At 37.8% G+C, this 17,201-nt stretch overlaps 1 protein-coding gene across 9 annotated transcripts in view; it reads left to right on the forward strand.

Moving 5' to 3' along the window:
- The window catches only part of LOC143038001 (uncharacterized), a 158,601-nt gene that overhangs the window by 84,189 nt on the left and 57,211 nt on the right, over positions 1 to 17,201 (forward strand). For all 9 annotated transcript variants that reach the window (XR_012967543.1, XR_012967542.1, XM_076206808.1 and 6 more), the window contains one exon: positions 11,110 to 11,233. Coding sequence is in view for 7 of the 9 variants with exons in the window: in XM_076206808.1 (XP_076062923.1) it covers positions 11,110 to 11,233 (124 nt within the window). In the remaining 2 variants the exon portion in view is untranslated. The remainder of the gene's footprint in view (positions 1 to 11,109; positions 11,234 to 17,201) is intronic.

Raw genomic sequence — 17,201 nt, forward strand, 5'->3', positions numbered from 1 at the left:
ACTGTAGCCAAAATTTGTGAGAAAATAATCAAGAATAGATGGGTAAAACACCTGGAAGACAATATAATAAACCCAAGACAATTTGGGTTTCGACAAGGAAGATCATGTAACACAAACTTAATATGTTTCTACTCAAGATTAATAGACATAGTGTAAGAAAGGACTGGACCTAATAATCACATCAGAACCCGAAATAGTGGACAAGATTGAATATAAGATGCCAATAAGTAAAAGTGACCACATACTGGTTGAACTGGAACTAAAAGAGGAAAAATACATGAAAAAAATGAACAATATAGAAAGGGAAGATTGATTTATGATTTTTTTTTTTTTTTTTTATAAAATAAGAGAATTCTTTCAAAAACCTGACTGGGAAAGAATACACAAGGAGGAAACAACAGTAGAAGAGAAATGGAATATTTACATTTTTTTTTATAAAGGAGTGGAAAAGTATGTTCCAAGACAAAAACAAGAAAAAGAATATGTAAAGTGCTGGTACAACAAAAGATGTAGGGAGTTAAAAGACAAAAGGAATAAATATTGGATAAAATGGAAAAAAGAAAAAAGACCTATAAAAATGGAAAATATATACTAGTTATAGAAATGAATATGTACAAGTGTGCAGGGAAGAAAAGAGAAAATATGAAAAAGATGTCATAGAAAAATGTAAAGATCAACCAAAACTATTTTACAGATTTGTAAACAAACTGAAAAGCAAACAAGAATTAGAGAAACTATGACAAGGAGGAGTTGAATACACAGAGGAAATAGAAATGGCAGAAATTATGAACAAACATTTTAAATCGGTGTTTACAAGGGATATCGAATGGGAGGAGAAAGTCCCCCCAATGAATGAGATAGAAGCATCAAGGAATGAAATAATGAAACACTTGAGTAATCTCGATATCAGAAAATCACATGGACCAGATGAAATGGCAAACTGGATTTTGAGAGAATGCAGGAATGAACTAACAGACAAAACACATAGTCTAATAAACTGTTCATTGAAAGAATGAAAAGTTCCAGAAGATTGGAAAAGAGCAAATATAGTACCAATATATAAAGGAGGAAACAAAGAAGACCCTACTAACTATAGACTGGTCTCTTTTACAAGTACGATAGCTAAAATTTGTGAAAGAATGATCAAAATTATATGGGTTAAGCATTTGGGATAAAAAAAAAAAGCAAACAAACATACTAAATCCAAGGCAATTTGGATTTAGACAAGGACAATCATGTGTCACAAATTTAATGTGTTTCTATTCAAGGCTAATAGATGTAATACAAGAAAGAGATGGATGGGCTGATTGTGGATTTCTAGACCTGAAAAAAGCTTTTGATAAGATGCCACATAAGTTGCTTAGGAAATTAGAAACTGCAGGAGGAATACAGGACAAACTGCTGAAGTGGATGGAAGACTTCTTGTATGAAAGAAGACAAACACTCTAATTGGGATGAAGTGATAAGTGGTGTTCTGCAGGGAAGAGTTCTGGCCTCAATAATGTTTGCTATATATATTAATGATATGGATAAAGGAATTGAAAGTTAAATGAGCTTCTTTACGGATGATGCAAAATTGTTAAAAAAAAAAGTGAACACTGAAGAAGATTGTGAGTCGCTACAGAGTGATCTCAATAAAGTATGGGAATGGAGTAGGAAGTGGGAGATGGAATGTAATATTAAGAAGTGTAGTATAATGGAATTTGGAAGAAGCAAAAAAAGAATAATGGGATCATACAAAATGGGAGAGGAAGAAATAAAAAAGTACAAAATGAGAAGGACCTGGGAGTCATTATTGTGAATAATATGTCCCCTGAGAAACATATAAACAAAATTTTTTGGAGAAACTTATTATTCAATAATAATCAAAGTGGCATTTACATACCTGGATGAAGAAATGGTGAAGAAAATACTAATCACTTTGATAAGACCAAGATTGGAATATACAGCAACGATGTGGTCACCCAGTACAAAAAAATGTATAACAAAACTTGAAAGAATACAAAGAGCAATTACAAAATTGGCACCAACACTCAGAACTATCATATGAAGAGAGACTAGCAAAACTTGAAATACAGACATTAGAGCAAAGACGAGAGAGAGGAGAGTTGATAACCATTCATAGAATCATGAAAGGCATAGAAACTATTGATAGAGAGGATCTAATAAAATGGGACAGTACAGATACAAGAGGACATGGAAAGAAAATCAAGAAAGACAATTATAGAAGAGACCTGAAAAAGAAGAGCTTTCCCCACAGAGTAATAGACAGTTGGAACAAGTTAGATGAGAAAGTGGTGTGTGCAAAAACAATACATGATTTTAAAAACAGTCTAGATAAAATGAGATATGAAGACGGGACACCATGAGCATAGCTCCCCTTCCCGTAAAATACAACTAGGTAAATACACACATGTCAGTCAAAGTAACAGCGAAGATTGGAACTCCAGGAAAAATTTAAGTTTCACCAATCTCAATAACGAGGGAGCATCTTTGTTGTATTAGTAGGGAAGGGGGAAGCACGTGGTGTAGTGGGAAGGTGAAGAAAAAGGAGAAAGAGAGGGATTACTGAGGAAAATGGAGGGAAATGAGGAAGGGGACGAATGGGCCGCGGATGTTAGAAGGGGTGTAAACAAAAGGAGTGCAGAACACACAGACGAGGGAGAACAAGGAAGCAGAGGTGTCAAAAGCAGAAATATAGATAATAGCAGCTCAATGGAAAGAGAAGATAACTGCTTTTATGGATTTAATGAGGGAGGAGGTGACAACCTCCCCCGACTAGTAAATCTAGAGGAGAAACTAAAAAAATGAATGAAACATGGGAGGTTAGGTTTAACCAATTAACACTAGTTACCCAAAGAGTTGATAAACTGGAAGAACTAAAGAAGGAGAATCAAAACCTAACTAAAGAAATAGAAGAATTAAAAAGACAGTTAAAAGAAGTTCATTAAAAGATGAGAATGACTAATTAAAGAATAATAATAAAGAGAATAAAAGAGTCCATAGCAAAAGAAGCACAGGGTTGGAGAAAAGTCCAAGAGAACAACAAAGTTGTATCCAGAGATATAGTGACACAACAGATGAAAGAACAAACTAAGGACACAGTTATTAAAGTGATGAGAAGGAGAATATAGTAAGCGACTTAGCAGACAAAAAGGAATGTATAATTATATTAGGGATGGAAGAGAAGCATAATTCAAATAGGACCACAAGTGTAAAAGAGGAGAAGGAAAAAGTTAACCAGATATTAGAAGTAGTTCAAGATGATGGACAAGAAATGGAAAGAAATTGAAGAAATATATAACATAGGGAAATACAATACAAATAAGACCAGACCAATTAAGATCAAATTGAGGTCACAAACGTTAGCAAAAACAGGAAAACTAGCAGACAGTGATCAATATAAACAGGTATGGATGAAAAGAGAAATGAATACAGAGGAAAGAGAGGATGAGAAAACAAAAAGACTAGAAGCTAAGGAAAAAAATGAGAGAAGAACAGAGGCAATCGAAGAGAAATTCTATTGGAGAGTAGTGGATATGAAAGTGAGGAAATGGTTCATAGCAGAGAAAAAGAGAAAGGAAACAGAAAACACGATGGAAGTAGCAGAAAATTAAAAGTGTCTTACACAAACATAGATGGCTTAATAACAGGCTTGAACAAACTGAATGATTACCTGAAGGAAAAAGAACCGAACATAATGGGAATTGTACAGACAAAATTGAATGGCCCAACAGTGTAGGACATGGTGCACATAATTATTGGAGTAGAAACAGATAGGTAAAACAAGGGGGTGGAGTTATGTTCCTGACTAAGAAGGATATAAATGTGAGGAATGTCGCATATGGAAAGAATAGAGATGATTATGATGGAAGTGGAGGACAAGGATGGGAAGAGCAGGAAGTTTGTAGTAAATTATGTACCTCCTAAAATGACTTCATGGGAAGAGAGAGAACACAAAAATATGTTAAAAGACACAAGGATAACACTAAATAACATAATGGAAGATGGAGAAAGAATAGTTATAATGGGTGACTTTAATTCTAAAGAAATCTGCTGGGAAGAGATGACAGTGAAGGTTGGAATCAACCTATGGGGAAATGTACTACTTGATATGATTATAGAACATACAATGACGCAATGGATACAAGAGAATACTAGATATAGAAATGAGGAAAAACCATCAAGACTGGACCTAATAATCACATCAGAACCCAAAATAGTGGACAAGATTGAATATAAGATGCTAATAAGTAAAAGTGACCACATATTGGTTGAACTGGAACTGAATAAGGAAAAATACATGGAAAAAACGAACAATATAGAAAGGGAAGATTGATGTATGGAAAAAAAAAGATAAAATAAGAGAATTCTTTCAAAAAGCAGACTGGGAAAGGATACACAAGGAGGAAACAACAGTAGAAGAGAAATGGAATATTTTGACAAAAATTTATAAAGGAGTGGAAAAGTATGTTCCAAGACAAAAATAAGAAAAAGAATACAAAATGTTGTATTTTGCAGGAAGGGGAGCTATGCTCGTGGTGTCCCGCCTTTGTATCTTGCAGTGTCTAGTTTGCTTTTAAACTCATGAATGGTTTTTGTGCATACTATTTCATTATCCAGTTTGTTTCAAGTGTCCAATACTCTATGTGGAAAACTGTTTTTCTTCAGTTCTCTTCTGTAGCTGTGTTTTTTTACTTTCTTTCCATGTCCTCTTGTGTTTCTCTTGTCCCAGTTTAGTAAGTCCTCTCTATCAAGTATCTCTGTGCCTTTCATGATTCTGTAGATGGTCAGTAGGTCACCTCTCTCTCTTCTTTGCTCCAGCGTCAGTAACTTCAGTTTAGCCAATCTCTCCTCATATGATAGGTTTGCAAGTGCACGTGCCATTTTTGTTGCTGCTCTCTGTATTCTTTCTATTTTCTTTATATTCTTTTTGGTACTGGGGGACCACAATGTCACCGCATACTCTAGTCTAGGCCTTATCAACCTAACCAATATTTTTGTTATCATGTCTTCATCCAAGTATGCAAATACCACTTTTATTGATACTAGCAAGTTGTAAGTCTCCCTGACAATTTTGTTAATCTGTTAATCATAGGACAAGTCGTTTGTGATAATTATCCCCAAATCTTTTTTGGATCTCTCCTTCTTTACTACCTTGGTTCCAATTGTATATTTTCCCGATATTCTGTTTTTGCTTTTTCCAAACTCCATTATGCTACACTTCTTAATATTAAAGTCCACTTCCCATTTCTGACTCCAGTTCCATACCTTATTTAGGTCTTCCTGCAGTGCTTCACAGTCCTTTTCAGTTTCTACTTTCCTTAACAGTTTGGCATCGTCTGCAAAGAAGCTCATGTAACAATTCACGTCCTCATCCATGTCATTCATATAGATAGCAAACATTATGGTGCCAGTACAGATTCTTGCGGTACTCCACTGATCACCTCTTTCCAATCTGAATATTTTTCTCTGAGCACTACTCTCCTCTTTCTACCTGTCAGGAAGTCCTCCATCCATTTTAGTAGGTTCCCTTGTATTCCTTCTATGTGTTCCAGTGTTTTTAGTAATTTTCTGTGTGGTACTTTGTCAAAGGCTTTTTGCAAGTCTAGGAATGCACAATCGGCCCATCCATTTCTTTCTTGCACTATGTCTATTAGCCTTGAGTAGAAGCATATTAAGTTTGTGGTGTATGATCTTCCTTGTCTGAACCCAAATTGTCTTGGGTTTAATATGTTGTTGTCTTCCAGATGTTTTACCCATCTATTCTTGATGATTTTCTCACAAGTTTTGGCTATAGTGCTTGTTAGTGATACTGGCCTATAGTTGGTGGGTTCTTCCTTGTTTCCTCCTTTATATTGGTACAATGTTAGCATTTTTCCAGTCATTAGGTATCTTTCCTTCTTTGAGTGAGCTATTTATTATGATGTGTATTTTGTCCGTTAGTTCCTCTTTGCATTCCTTTAGAATAAAATTTGCAATACCATCCGGGCCATGTGATTTTCTGACATCCAGTTTTGATAGGTGTTCTGATATTTCTTTTTGTGATGTTGTAAACTCACTCATGTGGGGAGATTGCTTGTTATTATCTTCGTCCCAATTTTGTATTTTCTCTCTGTTGAAGACAGATTTAAAGAGGTTGTTCATGACTTCGGCCATCTCTAATTCTTCTGTGTATTCTATATTTCCTTGGCATAGTTTCACCATTTCCTGTTTGGTTTTAAGTTTACCATTCACATACCGATAGAATAGTTTGGGTTGGTCTTTGCATTTATCTATAATATCCTTCTCATGGTTCCTTTTTTCCTCTCTTCTCACATTAACATACTCATTTCTATAGTTTATATAAATTTGCCATTTACTTTGTTTTTTGTCTTTTCTCCACCTTTTCCAAGCTTTGTCCCTTCTGTCTTTTGCCTCACTGCATCTTTTGTTGTACCAACATTTAATGTACTCTCTCTCGCTTTTATCTTGGTACATGCCTGTTTACCCCTTCATTGTAATTTTCCATCAATATATTCCATTTCTCTTCCACTGTTGTCTCTTCCATATAGAATTTTTCCCAGTTTGCATTCTGGAAGAATATCTTTAGTTTTGCAAAGTCTGATTTGTTGTACATCAGTCCTCCTTTCCTATGCTTTTCATTTCTCTCCATGTCTATTTCTTCCTTTAGTACAGTTTCGATGAGTATATGGTCACTCTTTGCAATTGGTGTCTTGTAATGGATTTTGTCCACAATTTCAGGTTCTGTTGTAAATATTAAATCTAGTTTCAATGGCTCTTCATTGTTTCTGTACCTGGTGTTTTCGCTGACCCATTGGGTCATTGTGTATTCCATGGTCATGTCTAGCAGTACACTACCCCACAAGTCATCTCCTCCTCGCACTGTCATGTTATCCTAACAACTTTCTTTGCAATTGAAGCCCCCCATAATTACCAGATTACCCCTACCCATTAGTATCTCGTTTAGTGATTTCCTTGTATCTTTGTATGTTTGTTCTCTTTCCAAGCATTCGTTTTTGGGGGCACATAGGTCACCACAAACTTTCTACTTTTCATATTCTTGCCTTCGACTTTTATCATGATCAGTTAAAAGACAAAAGGGATAAAGCTTGGATGAAATGGAAAGAGACAAAAGACCTGAAAAATGGAAAATATATACTAGTTATAGATACGAATATGTACAAGTGTGCAGAGCAGAAAAGAGAAAATATGAAAAAGATGTCATAGAAAAATGTAAAGATCAACCAAATCTATTTTACAGATTTGTAAGCAACAAACTGAAAAACAAATTATTAGAGAAACTATAACAAGGAGGCATTGAATACACAGAGGAAATAGAAATGGCAGAAATTATGAACAAGCATTTTAAATCGGTGTTTACGAGGGAGAACATACAACCTAGAGATATTGAGTATGAGGAGAAAGTTCTCCCTATGAAAGAGATAAAAGTAACAAGGAATGAAATAATGAATCACTTGAGTAATCTCGATGTCAGAAAATGGCATGGACCAGATGAAATGGCAAACTGGATTTTGAGGGAATGCAGGAATGAAATAACAGACAAAATACAAAGTCTAATAAGCAGTTCATTGAAAGAAGGAAAAGTTCCAGAAGATTGGAAAAGAGCAAATATTGTACCAATATATAAAGGGGGAAACAAGGAAGACCCTACTAACTTTAGACTGGTCTTTCTTAGAAGTATGATAGCTAAAATTTGTGAAAGAATGATCAAAATTAGATGGGTAAGGCATTTGGAAAAAAACAGCATACTAAATCCAAGGCAATTTGGATTTAGACAAGGATGATCATGTGTCACAAACTTAATGTGTTTCTATTCAAGGCTAATAGATGTAATACAAAAAAGAGATGGATGGGCTGATTGTGGATTTCTAGACCTGAAAAAAGCTTTTGATAAGGTGCCACATAAGAAATTGCTAAAGAAATTAGAAACTGCAGGAGGAATACAGGGCAAACTACTTAAGTGGATGGAGGACTTCTTGCATGAAAGAAAAATGAGAGTGGTGATAAGAGACAAACACTCTAATTGGGATGAAGTGATTAGTGGAGTTCCACAAGGAACAGTTCTGGCCCCAATAATGTTTGAAATATATATTAATGATATGGATAAAGGAATTGAAAGTTATATGAGTTTCTTTGTGGATGATGCAAAGTTGTTGAAAAAAGTGAACACTGAAGAAGATAGTGAGTCACTACAGAGTGATCTCAATAAAGTATGGGAATGGAGTAGGAAGTGGGAGATGGAATTCAATATTAAGAAGTGTAGTATAATGGAATTTGGAAGAAGCAAAAAAAGAAAAGTGGAATCATAGAAATTGGGAGAGGAAGAAATGAAAAAAGTAGAAAATGAGAAGGACCTGGGAGTCATTATTATGACATGTCCCCTGAGAAACATAAACAAAATTTTTGGAGGAACTTGTTATTCAATAACAATCAAAGTGGTATTTACATACCTGGACAAAGAAATGGTGAAGAAAATACCGGTCACTTTGATGACGTGGTCACCAAGTACAAAAAAATGTATAACAAAACTTGAAAGAATACAAAGAGCAATTACAAAATTGGCACCAACACTCTCAGAACTATCATATGAAAAGAGACTAGCAAAACTTGAGCTACAGACATTAGAGCAAAGAAGAGAGAGAGGAGACTTGATAACTATTTATAGAATCATGAAAGGCATAGAAACTATTGATAGAGAGGATCTAATAAAATGGGATAGTACAAATACAAGAGGACACGGAAAGAAAATCAAGAAAGACAGTTACAGAAGAGACCTAAAAAAGAACAGCTTTCCCCACAGGGTAATAGATCGTTTGGAACAAGTTAAATGAGAATGTGGTGTGTGCAAAAACGATACACGAATTTAAAAACTGTCTCGATAAAACAAAATATGAAGACAGGACACCATGAGCATAGCTCACCTTCCCGTAAAATACAACTAGGTGAATACATACTCCATCACCCCCTTATCCTCCACCCACTCCTTTCCATGCATCACAGCATCATCCATACAAAACCATTCTCCACTCACCCCTATCTTCTGTCTTCTCCCTTCCTTCCTCAACAGAATTTCCCTTCTTTCCCAATGCCCCTTTTACCCCATTCATCAATCTCATCCTTAGTTGCCCCCTCATGTTGACTCCTTCCATATCTGCCTTCCACACCTCTTTTACTAGTCTTTCATAACTCATTCTATCTATGTGTCCAAACCATCCCAATACTCTTTCATCAACCCTATCTCCCAACTCCCTTTCCACCTCCACTCTCCTCCTCACCTCATTTCTCACTCTGTTCAGCATAGTATAACCATTACCATACCTCTCAGGCATTTCAACTTAAACTAATTTTAACTAAAAACAATGGATATAATCTGAGTTGACAGTAGTTGTTGGTAATTAGCATGACCCTTTATTTATATATATGCGTTACATTCAACACATAGAACCTACAGGCTACAGAACTACAACTTTAACCCTAGAACACGGTCATGGGTAATATGTATGTTAACACGGTCGTTGGGTAAATTTCATCCCATTTTGGGAAATAAAGTAAAAATAGTTTTAATCAAAATTTAATAAATCTGAAATAATTGACACAAAATACAACGTCTATACTTTCAATTTCCCTGATATTTAACTTATTACTAAGGCAAAGTGAATCTTTTAGGGGCAATTCAAAAAAAGTACTAAAAATATGAAAATTTACTACATGGGTAATCAAAAAATATTATAAAAAATCTAATATTAGAACTGAAGTCTTGAGTGATGATCCCACCACACCCAGGTCACAGGAGCCTCAGGTCTGAGAAACACAGCCTCCTGGTAGCAACACACACTATATGGGAGAACGTAAAAAATAAGGGTTTTTTGTTAGTGAAAAAAGCCCCTGTCCTCTGTTGATTTTCGTTGTATATTATCCATGAGTTGATAACACAGAAATTTATCATCCCATAGAAAATGCACATGGGCCATCTTCTTGTCTTGCGACCCACTGCATAGAATGAGCACATCTGGTCGAATGTATCGACCCCACCTTTGGTCTCATTATAAAAATTAATTATTTCAGGCTTCTCATTAGGCATGATAGCAGGATGCGTGTGCATTGTTGACATGAGGTGCACCAATTTCTTCTTTCTCCTTGATGTTTCTTTGCAGTAGGACACTGAATTTATGTCCTAGGTGAATAAGAAGGCACTTGAACCTGGCCTCCGATTTGCTGTGTCCTTCATTTCCCAAGGTATCTACTTGTTACTACGCACAGTACCAACATGGGTCATGCCACAGTTGATCAGGAGATCAGTTGATAGGGCCACTGAGGTAAACCAATGGTCTGTGGTAACATTCCTGTTGGTTTTATGGTAAGGTTTAGTGAATTCCTTGATGAAATGATGGCCAAGGTTTATGCCATCGTGGGGTCTTGTGCCCTGTTTCCCCAGGTAGGGAATGGCACCCAACTTGTACTTGCTGTTGCTGTCATTGATGAGGAACAGCTTCATTCCGTATTTTGCTGGTTTGCTGGGAATATACATACGAAATGGGCAGTTCCCACGGAACCCCAACAGCTGCTCATCAACTGTAAGTGTCTCATGTGATAACGCACAACTTCGTACGTTATCACGGCACTGGGGTAAAATTTACCCAACGCACCCCATACGTGGCCCCACAAAGGCGTGAGTGTGGACACACTACCTTCCACCAGAAGAGCTCACAGCCAAATGAAGCTACACTAAAACCCACGTGACTGCCTCAACCCACGCGGGCTGTGCCCACGAGAAACAAAGGGCGTGGGTAAATTTTACCCACGACTGTGTTCTAGGGTTAATAGACCAGTAGTCCCCCTTTAGTCTGTAGTTTCCAGGTACTTCTGCACTAATGTCCTCATGTGACTTCCTTTAGAAAATAAGAGTGGTTCTCAATAACTATTTGTATTTTTTTTTTTTTTTTTTTGAGTGGAAAATAATGCTTCATAAAACAGTTCTGCATTACTTTAGTCTATAGGGATGTCACTAAAATACATAAGATTTTTGTAACATGATATTGATGCCATTATCACTGATATAAGAATTTATATTCCTACTTTTTTCAGATATTTGAAACTACTGTATTAATTGGAGCAGCTGTTACCAAAGAGAACATTATTTCATATATTACAAGTGGGAATACTACTGAAACAACAGATGAGACATTCATGATGCTCTTTATTGAAGAATGTAAGTGGTAGGAGACTGATTATTGCCTTAATGGTTTTGAGTTTAGATCAGGGTTCCCACAGAAAATTGAAAACTAAATTCCAGGACTTTTCCAGGATATTCCAGGATAAAAATCATCAAATTTCCAGGACTTTGAGTGGAATATCTGAAACAATTTTCAAATGCAAACTGATCTTTCGGGCCTCCTCCACCCCTTACAGCCAGCCGATTCCACCCACTTTATTACACTATGCAGTCTTCCTCTGTTAGATTACAATATATATATATATATTTATATATGTATAAGTATATATATATATATATATATATATATATATATATATATATATATGTTTCATTAAAAGTGATGGCTAGTTGTGCATTAATAATTTTCTTAATGGTATTTTCCATATACCTTATTAAGGATTTGTTTTCCTTAGGAAGGAAATTTATGACTTGGCTGTATGTAGTCATATTAGCTAGATCGCGATTTCGGGTTCAAGACCCTTCTTCAGTAGCTATAGGGATAAGAATTAATCCGAAGATTCTAGTAAAGATCTAAGTTTTATACTAGAGTTCATATACTTGCTAATCACTGGGGGAGGTCACCTGGTATTACGGGCAGGGACGAAATGTCACGTGCGCTAGGGAGCCTCCGGGTTTGTGTTGTGGCGGAATGTGGCGTTTTGTCTCGTAGTTGGACGAGTGGCGTTTTGTCTCGTATTGGCGTTTGTGGTGTTATGTCTCATGTTTTTATTTGTAACGGTTTGTCTCATGCTTGGAAGGGCTCTAAGGTCTTCTGCTTGTACATTTAGGTTTGGGCTCAACTCTTTAATATACAACGCTTCTAAAATTGGGAGGCGTCTGTCGTCAGTACATAAATCCAAAATCTCGGTGTTTTTCTCTAGTGTCTCTCTTGCTAGTGTTATGCCGTGGGCTTCTCTTAAGTGATTTTTAGGGGCTCCAGATGTCAGGTGGTATGAGAGGCGACGGGATAACCTCTTTGTCGTCATGCCAATATAGGTGGATGGGAGGGCTTCACAGTTCCCTCGTGTACATGTGAACCTATAGATGGCATGTGATTTCTGAAGTTCCTTTCTCTCTTGTAGGGGGCTGTTTCTAATAAGAAGGTGGCTAGTTTTCTTAGTTTTATAATAAATCACTAGATTTAGTATTTTTTCTGGATTGACTGGTTTAATGTTTCTTTTTATAATTTGTTTCATAAGGCGTTCATCTTCTTTATAAGCTGACGAAAAAGTGGATTTATAATATATGTTGATTTTCTCTTTGTTTTGTTTATCATTGTTGTTGTTATGCCAGCCGTCCATTATTTTCTTTGTTTGAAAATGTATCTCTTTTTCATTGAAGCCGTTATTGATCAGAACTTGAGTGGAACGTTCGATTTCATCATGCACTTGTGTCCATGTGCTGCAGTGAGTTAGTGCTCTTCGAATATAGGCACTGATGGTAGAGTCCTTATATCTTTGTGGGCACTCACTGGATCCATTAAGGCAGTGTCCAGGGTTAGTGGGTTTTGTGTACACTGTTGTATTAAAAGAATTCTCATTTTGTTTCACTAAGAGGTCGAGGAAGGGTAAAGCTCCGTCAATGCTATCTTCCATAGTGAAAGTGAGTTCAGATGTCTCTTGTAATAGGTGGCGGAGTTTTTCAGCTTCATTGCTGTTATTGGTTTTAATGAAGACATCATCAATGTATCTACAGTAAATATCTGGCTTTTCTGTTTTACTGAATACTTCTTCTTCTACGCAGCCCATGAAGAAGTTTGCCATTAATACTCCAAGGGGGGATCCCATTGCAACTCCATCAATTTGGCAATATTTGTTTCCACGGGGGCAAGTGAACGGGACTTCTTTTGTACAGCATTCAAGCAGTTTACGTAGTGTAAGTTCTGGAATGTCTAGTATAGGTGTAGTGTTATCGTGGTACACTTTGTTGATGATGTAATCAATTGTTCGATCTACGGAAATATTAGTGTATAACCCCTCCACATCAAGAGAAGCGATTCTACCTTTAGCAGAGTTTGCCTTAATAATGTCTAGGAAATCAGATGTAGATTGTAGACTATAGGTGGCGGGAGTGTAGGGAGTTAGAATGGAGCACAGTTTCTTGGCGAGTTTGTACGTAGGTGCAGGGATTTGTGAGATTATGCTTCAATGAAAAAGAGATACATTTTCAAACAAAGAAAATAATGGACGGCTGGCATAACAACAACAATGATAAACAAAACAAAGAGAAAATCAACATATATTATAAATCCACTTTTTCGTCAGCTTATAAAGAAGATGAACGCCTTATGAAACAAATTATAAAAAGAAACATTAAACCAGTCAATCCAGAAAAAATACTAAATCTAGTGATTTATTATAAAACTAAGAAAACTAGCCACCTTCTTATTAGAAACAGCCCCCTACAAGAGAGAAAGGAACTTCAGAAATCACATGCCATCTATAGGTTCACATGTACACGAGGGAACTGTGAAGCCCTCCCATCCACCTATATTGGCATGACGACAATGAGGTTATCCCGTCGCCTCTCATACCACCTGACATCTGGAGCCCCTAAAAATCACTTAAGAGAAGCCCACGGCATAACACTAGCAAGAGAGACACTAGAGAAAAACACCGAGATTTTGGATTTATGTACTGACGACAGACGCCTCCCAATTTTAGAAGCGTTGTATATTAAAGAGTTGAGCCCAAACCTAAATGTACAAGCAGAAGACCTTAGAGCCCTTCCAAGCATGAGACAAACCGTTACAAATAAAAACATGAGACATAACACCACAAACGCCAATACGAGACAAAACGCCACTCGTCCAACTACGAGACAAAACGCCACATTCCGCCACAACACAAACCCGGAGGCTCCCTAGCGCACGTGACATTTCGTCCCTGCCCGTAATACCAGGTGACCTCCCCCAGTGATTAGCAAGTATATGAACTCTAGTATAAAACTTAGATCTTTACTAGAATCTTCGGATTAATTCTTATCCCTATAGCTACTGAAGAAGGGTCTTGAACCCGAAATCGCGATCTAGCTAATATGACTACATACAGCCAAGTCATAAATTTCCTTCCTAAGGAAAACAAATCCTTAATAAGGTATATGGAAAATACCATTAAGAAAATTATTAATGCACAACTAGCCATCACTTTTAATGAAACATGCATTAGAGAAAAACTCCTGCCCAAATACACTGACAATATATATATATATATATATATATATATATATATAAATATTTAAATATATATCAGAGTATCAGGTATAATTTATTCTTTGCTCTTTCTTGAAAATAGTCACTCCATTGATTTCAGTTTCTGCTTGAGGTCTTGTAGTTTCTTTTCCAGTTTGAGATTTTCATCCGCCTTCTCAGAAACTTTCAGTCTGAAAGCATTGGACTTAGCCAGCAAAGTGAAGTCATGCTCTGTTTCTGCCTTCTTTGCCAGCTGGTCTGCTTCCTTGGTCATTGACTCCATACTATCTTTCAAGAGCTTCCTCTTTTTCTCTGCTGACTGGATATCCTCTTGTAGTGCCTTTCTCTTTGAGGATTTCTCATTATCTGTCTGTGACTTCTTCTGATCCGCGAGGTACTGTTGGTATCTCATCCTCGATGCCCTGACATGCCTTTTCAGTCTGGGAGTGAAGGGTAACTCAGTGAAGTGCTGGCCCGTGGCTTGGATACTGTCATAGACTGTACGAAGAGTTACAATAGTCTTCTCCTGCATGTTCTGAACCAGGAGGTCCTTGTTCACAGAATAACCCCTTTCTACTGATGCCTGACCATGGGAGACTGTGAGAAGCATCTTGAAAACAGACCAGAGCTTGCTGTACTTGTGGTCTTTAAAGTACTGGCCCAGAAATATGTCCAGCCTCTCACTATCTGGGGTGAAGTTCTTGAAATCTGCTGCATGTTCCTGCCTCATCTCACTGCCAAACGCCTTGTACTGAGCAAGGAGCTCATCGCACTCTTCCCCGGACAGCCTGTTGGCATTCAGAAGCATCTGGAGGATTTTCTGGAACTTCGTCGCCGCACCTGTAGAAGGAGCAACTAGTTTATCTGGAGCCAGTGCAGAGAGATATCGAACCAGGGACAGTTTCAAGGGACTCTTGTCCAACATCTTGGATGTGAGCTCTGATAGCAGTGTCACACACTCATTCTTGAATGCCAGGACCTTCAAATCACTGACCAGTTTCTTCTCAGCAGCTTTCTTCACAGACTCTCGAGCAGCAAATCCCAGATCTACAAGTTTTGGCAGCATCTGGTTCTTCTGGTCCTTGGGGTCCAGGTTGGCCAGTTTCTGCATGGTGTCTGCTTTGTCCAGAACTTCTTTTTTGATGAAACGTCCCATGAGCGCAACAACCACTTCCTTTAGCTTCTGTCCCAAGAACGGTGCCATGGGTGCATCTGTTTGAAACCTCTAAAGGAATGGCTGGAGTTGTTTAGCTACAGAGATGAAGAATTGTAGCTTTGCGACGGAGAGTGGGTCCTCACAGGCAGCTTTCACTGATGCAAATGAGGCAGTGCTAGGGGCCTTCTTGGGGTCTTTGAAGGATGCCACAAATTTCTCCACGTTGGGCCACATCTGCAACGCACGCTCTGCAACCTTTGCATCCTCAACCCATCTGTGCTGGCAAAATTACAATGGGTACAGCTTGCTCCCTGTGATAGTGGTGAAATCCTCTCTTCTTGCGGGGGTATCATGGAAGAGCTGCCACAGAGACCTTAGCAGGTTTCCAATCTTCCATCCAGTCTCGTTGGCCCCTTTCTGCAAGCTTCCGTGGACAGTGTGGAGTCCACAGCTTCCGATGTTCAGAAGTTCTGGGAGATCCTGTGTTTTGCACTCCTGTTGCAGGTCATTGAAAAATTTCCAATTGACGTTAGGTCCATCCATTGACACCTGAAGCAGACGCTTGGGATCTAGGTGTTGTGTCCCTTCCTTGAAGTTGTTGAGTAGGTCGCTTGCTCGAGCATGCCCCAAGAACTGTAACCCAAAGTACCTTACACTGACCTGACCAGAATCATTGTCCCAGTAATGGACTATGAAGTCCATTTGTTCATTCTGTGAAACAGGGTTCATGCACTCATCAAAGGATATGGTATAGCACTCCGCACTTCTGACTTTCTCCACTAGCAGATCATGGAAATATGGAGACAGGCCAAAACAAACTAGATAAGCACACTTTGTAGCACCACATGAGAAAGTTTTAGCAATTTGGCTGTCCGGAAACATTCTTGGGAACAACATGCCCACATCAGATGATGAATTGAATGAGTAGTTGCTCATAACAAGCTTCAGAGCCCAGAGAACCTCTGCGTGGAGGGCAGCATCTGACACAACAGCTGCAACCTCTGATCTTTGTGGAGCTATACTTGTACTAGCAACTGGTGCACTGGAGGTGACATTGGCTGCAGCATCATCTGCCTTTTCGTCTTGCTTCTTTCCAAAGAAGTTGCGGATTGCTGATGGGTTTTGCCTTGACTGGCTGATCCTGTTATGCAAGTTGCTTTTCATGTGACTTCTCAGAGCGGAAACTCCCATGTTTGCTATGTCAAAACGCTTCTTGCAAAGTTTGCAGTATGCTTTGGTGTCATCCTTGGTGTCTCCCTTGACCCATGCTGAAAACAGTGGATCCTCCACCCAGAGTGGATTGAAGTGACATTTCTTGGATGCCATACTACTGCAAAAAGAAAAATTAATGTTAAAACCCAGACATGCATCTTCAACGCTATAAAAGGCGAGACATAATTGCTTGTCAACTTCATTACTATATCTGCCTCCTATGTATACATAACTACAAATAATTTCTAATTCCCATAAAAAAGCTTATTGCAATTTCAGTTCAACATACAAATTTCTAATTCTCACTTGAGAATGAAAACTTTGCCAATCATGTCCCTTTTGCTTCTTTCCTTTTTTATTTAAATCGCTCACCTCAGAAAAAGCCTGAAAAGTTCAGGCAAGCT

This window comes from Oratosquilla oratoria, chromosome 23, assembly GCF_046742065.1.
Source record: "Oratosquilla oratoria isolate Oo_2021 chromosome 23, ASM4674206v1, whole genome shotgun sequence".
Taxonomy (NCBI): Eukaryota; Metazoa; Arthropoda; class Malacostraca; order Stomatopoda; family Squillidae; genus Oratosquilla; species Oratosquilla oratoria.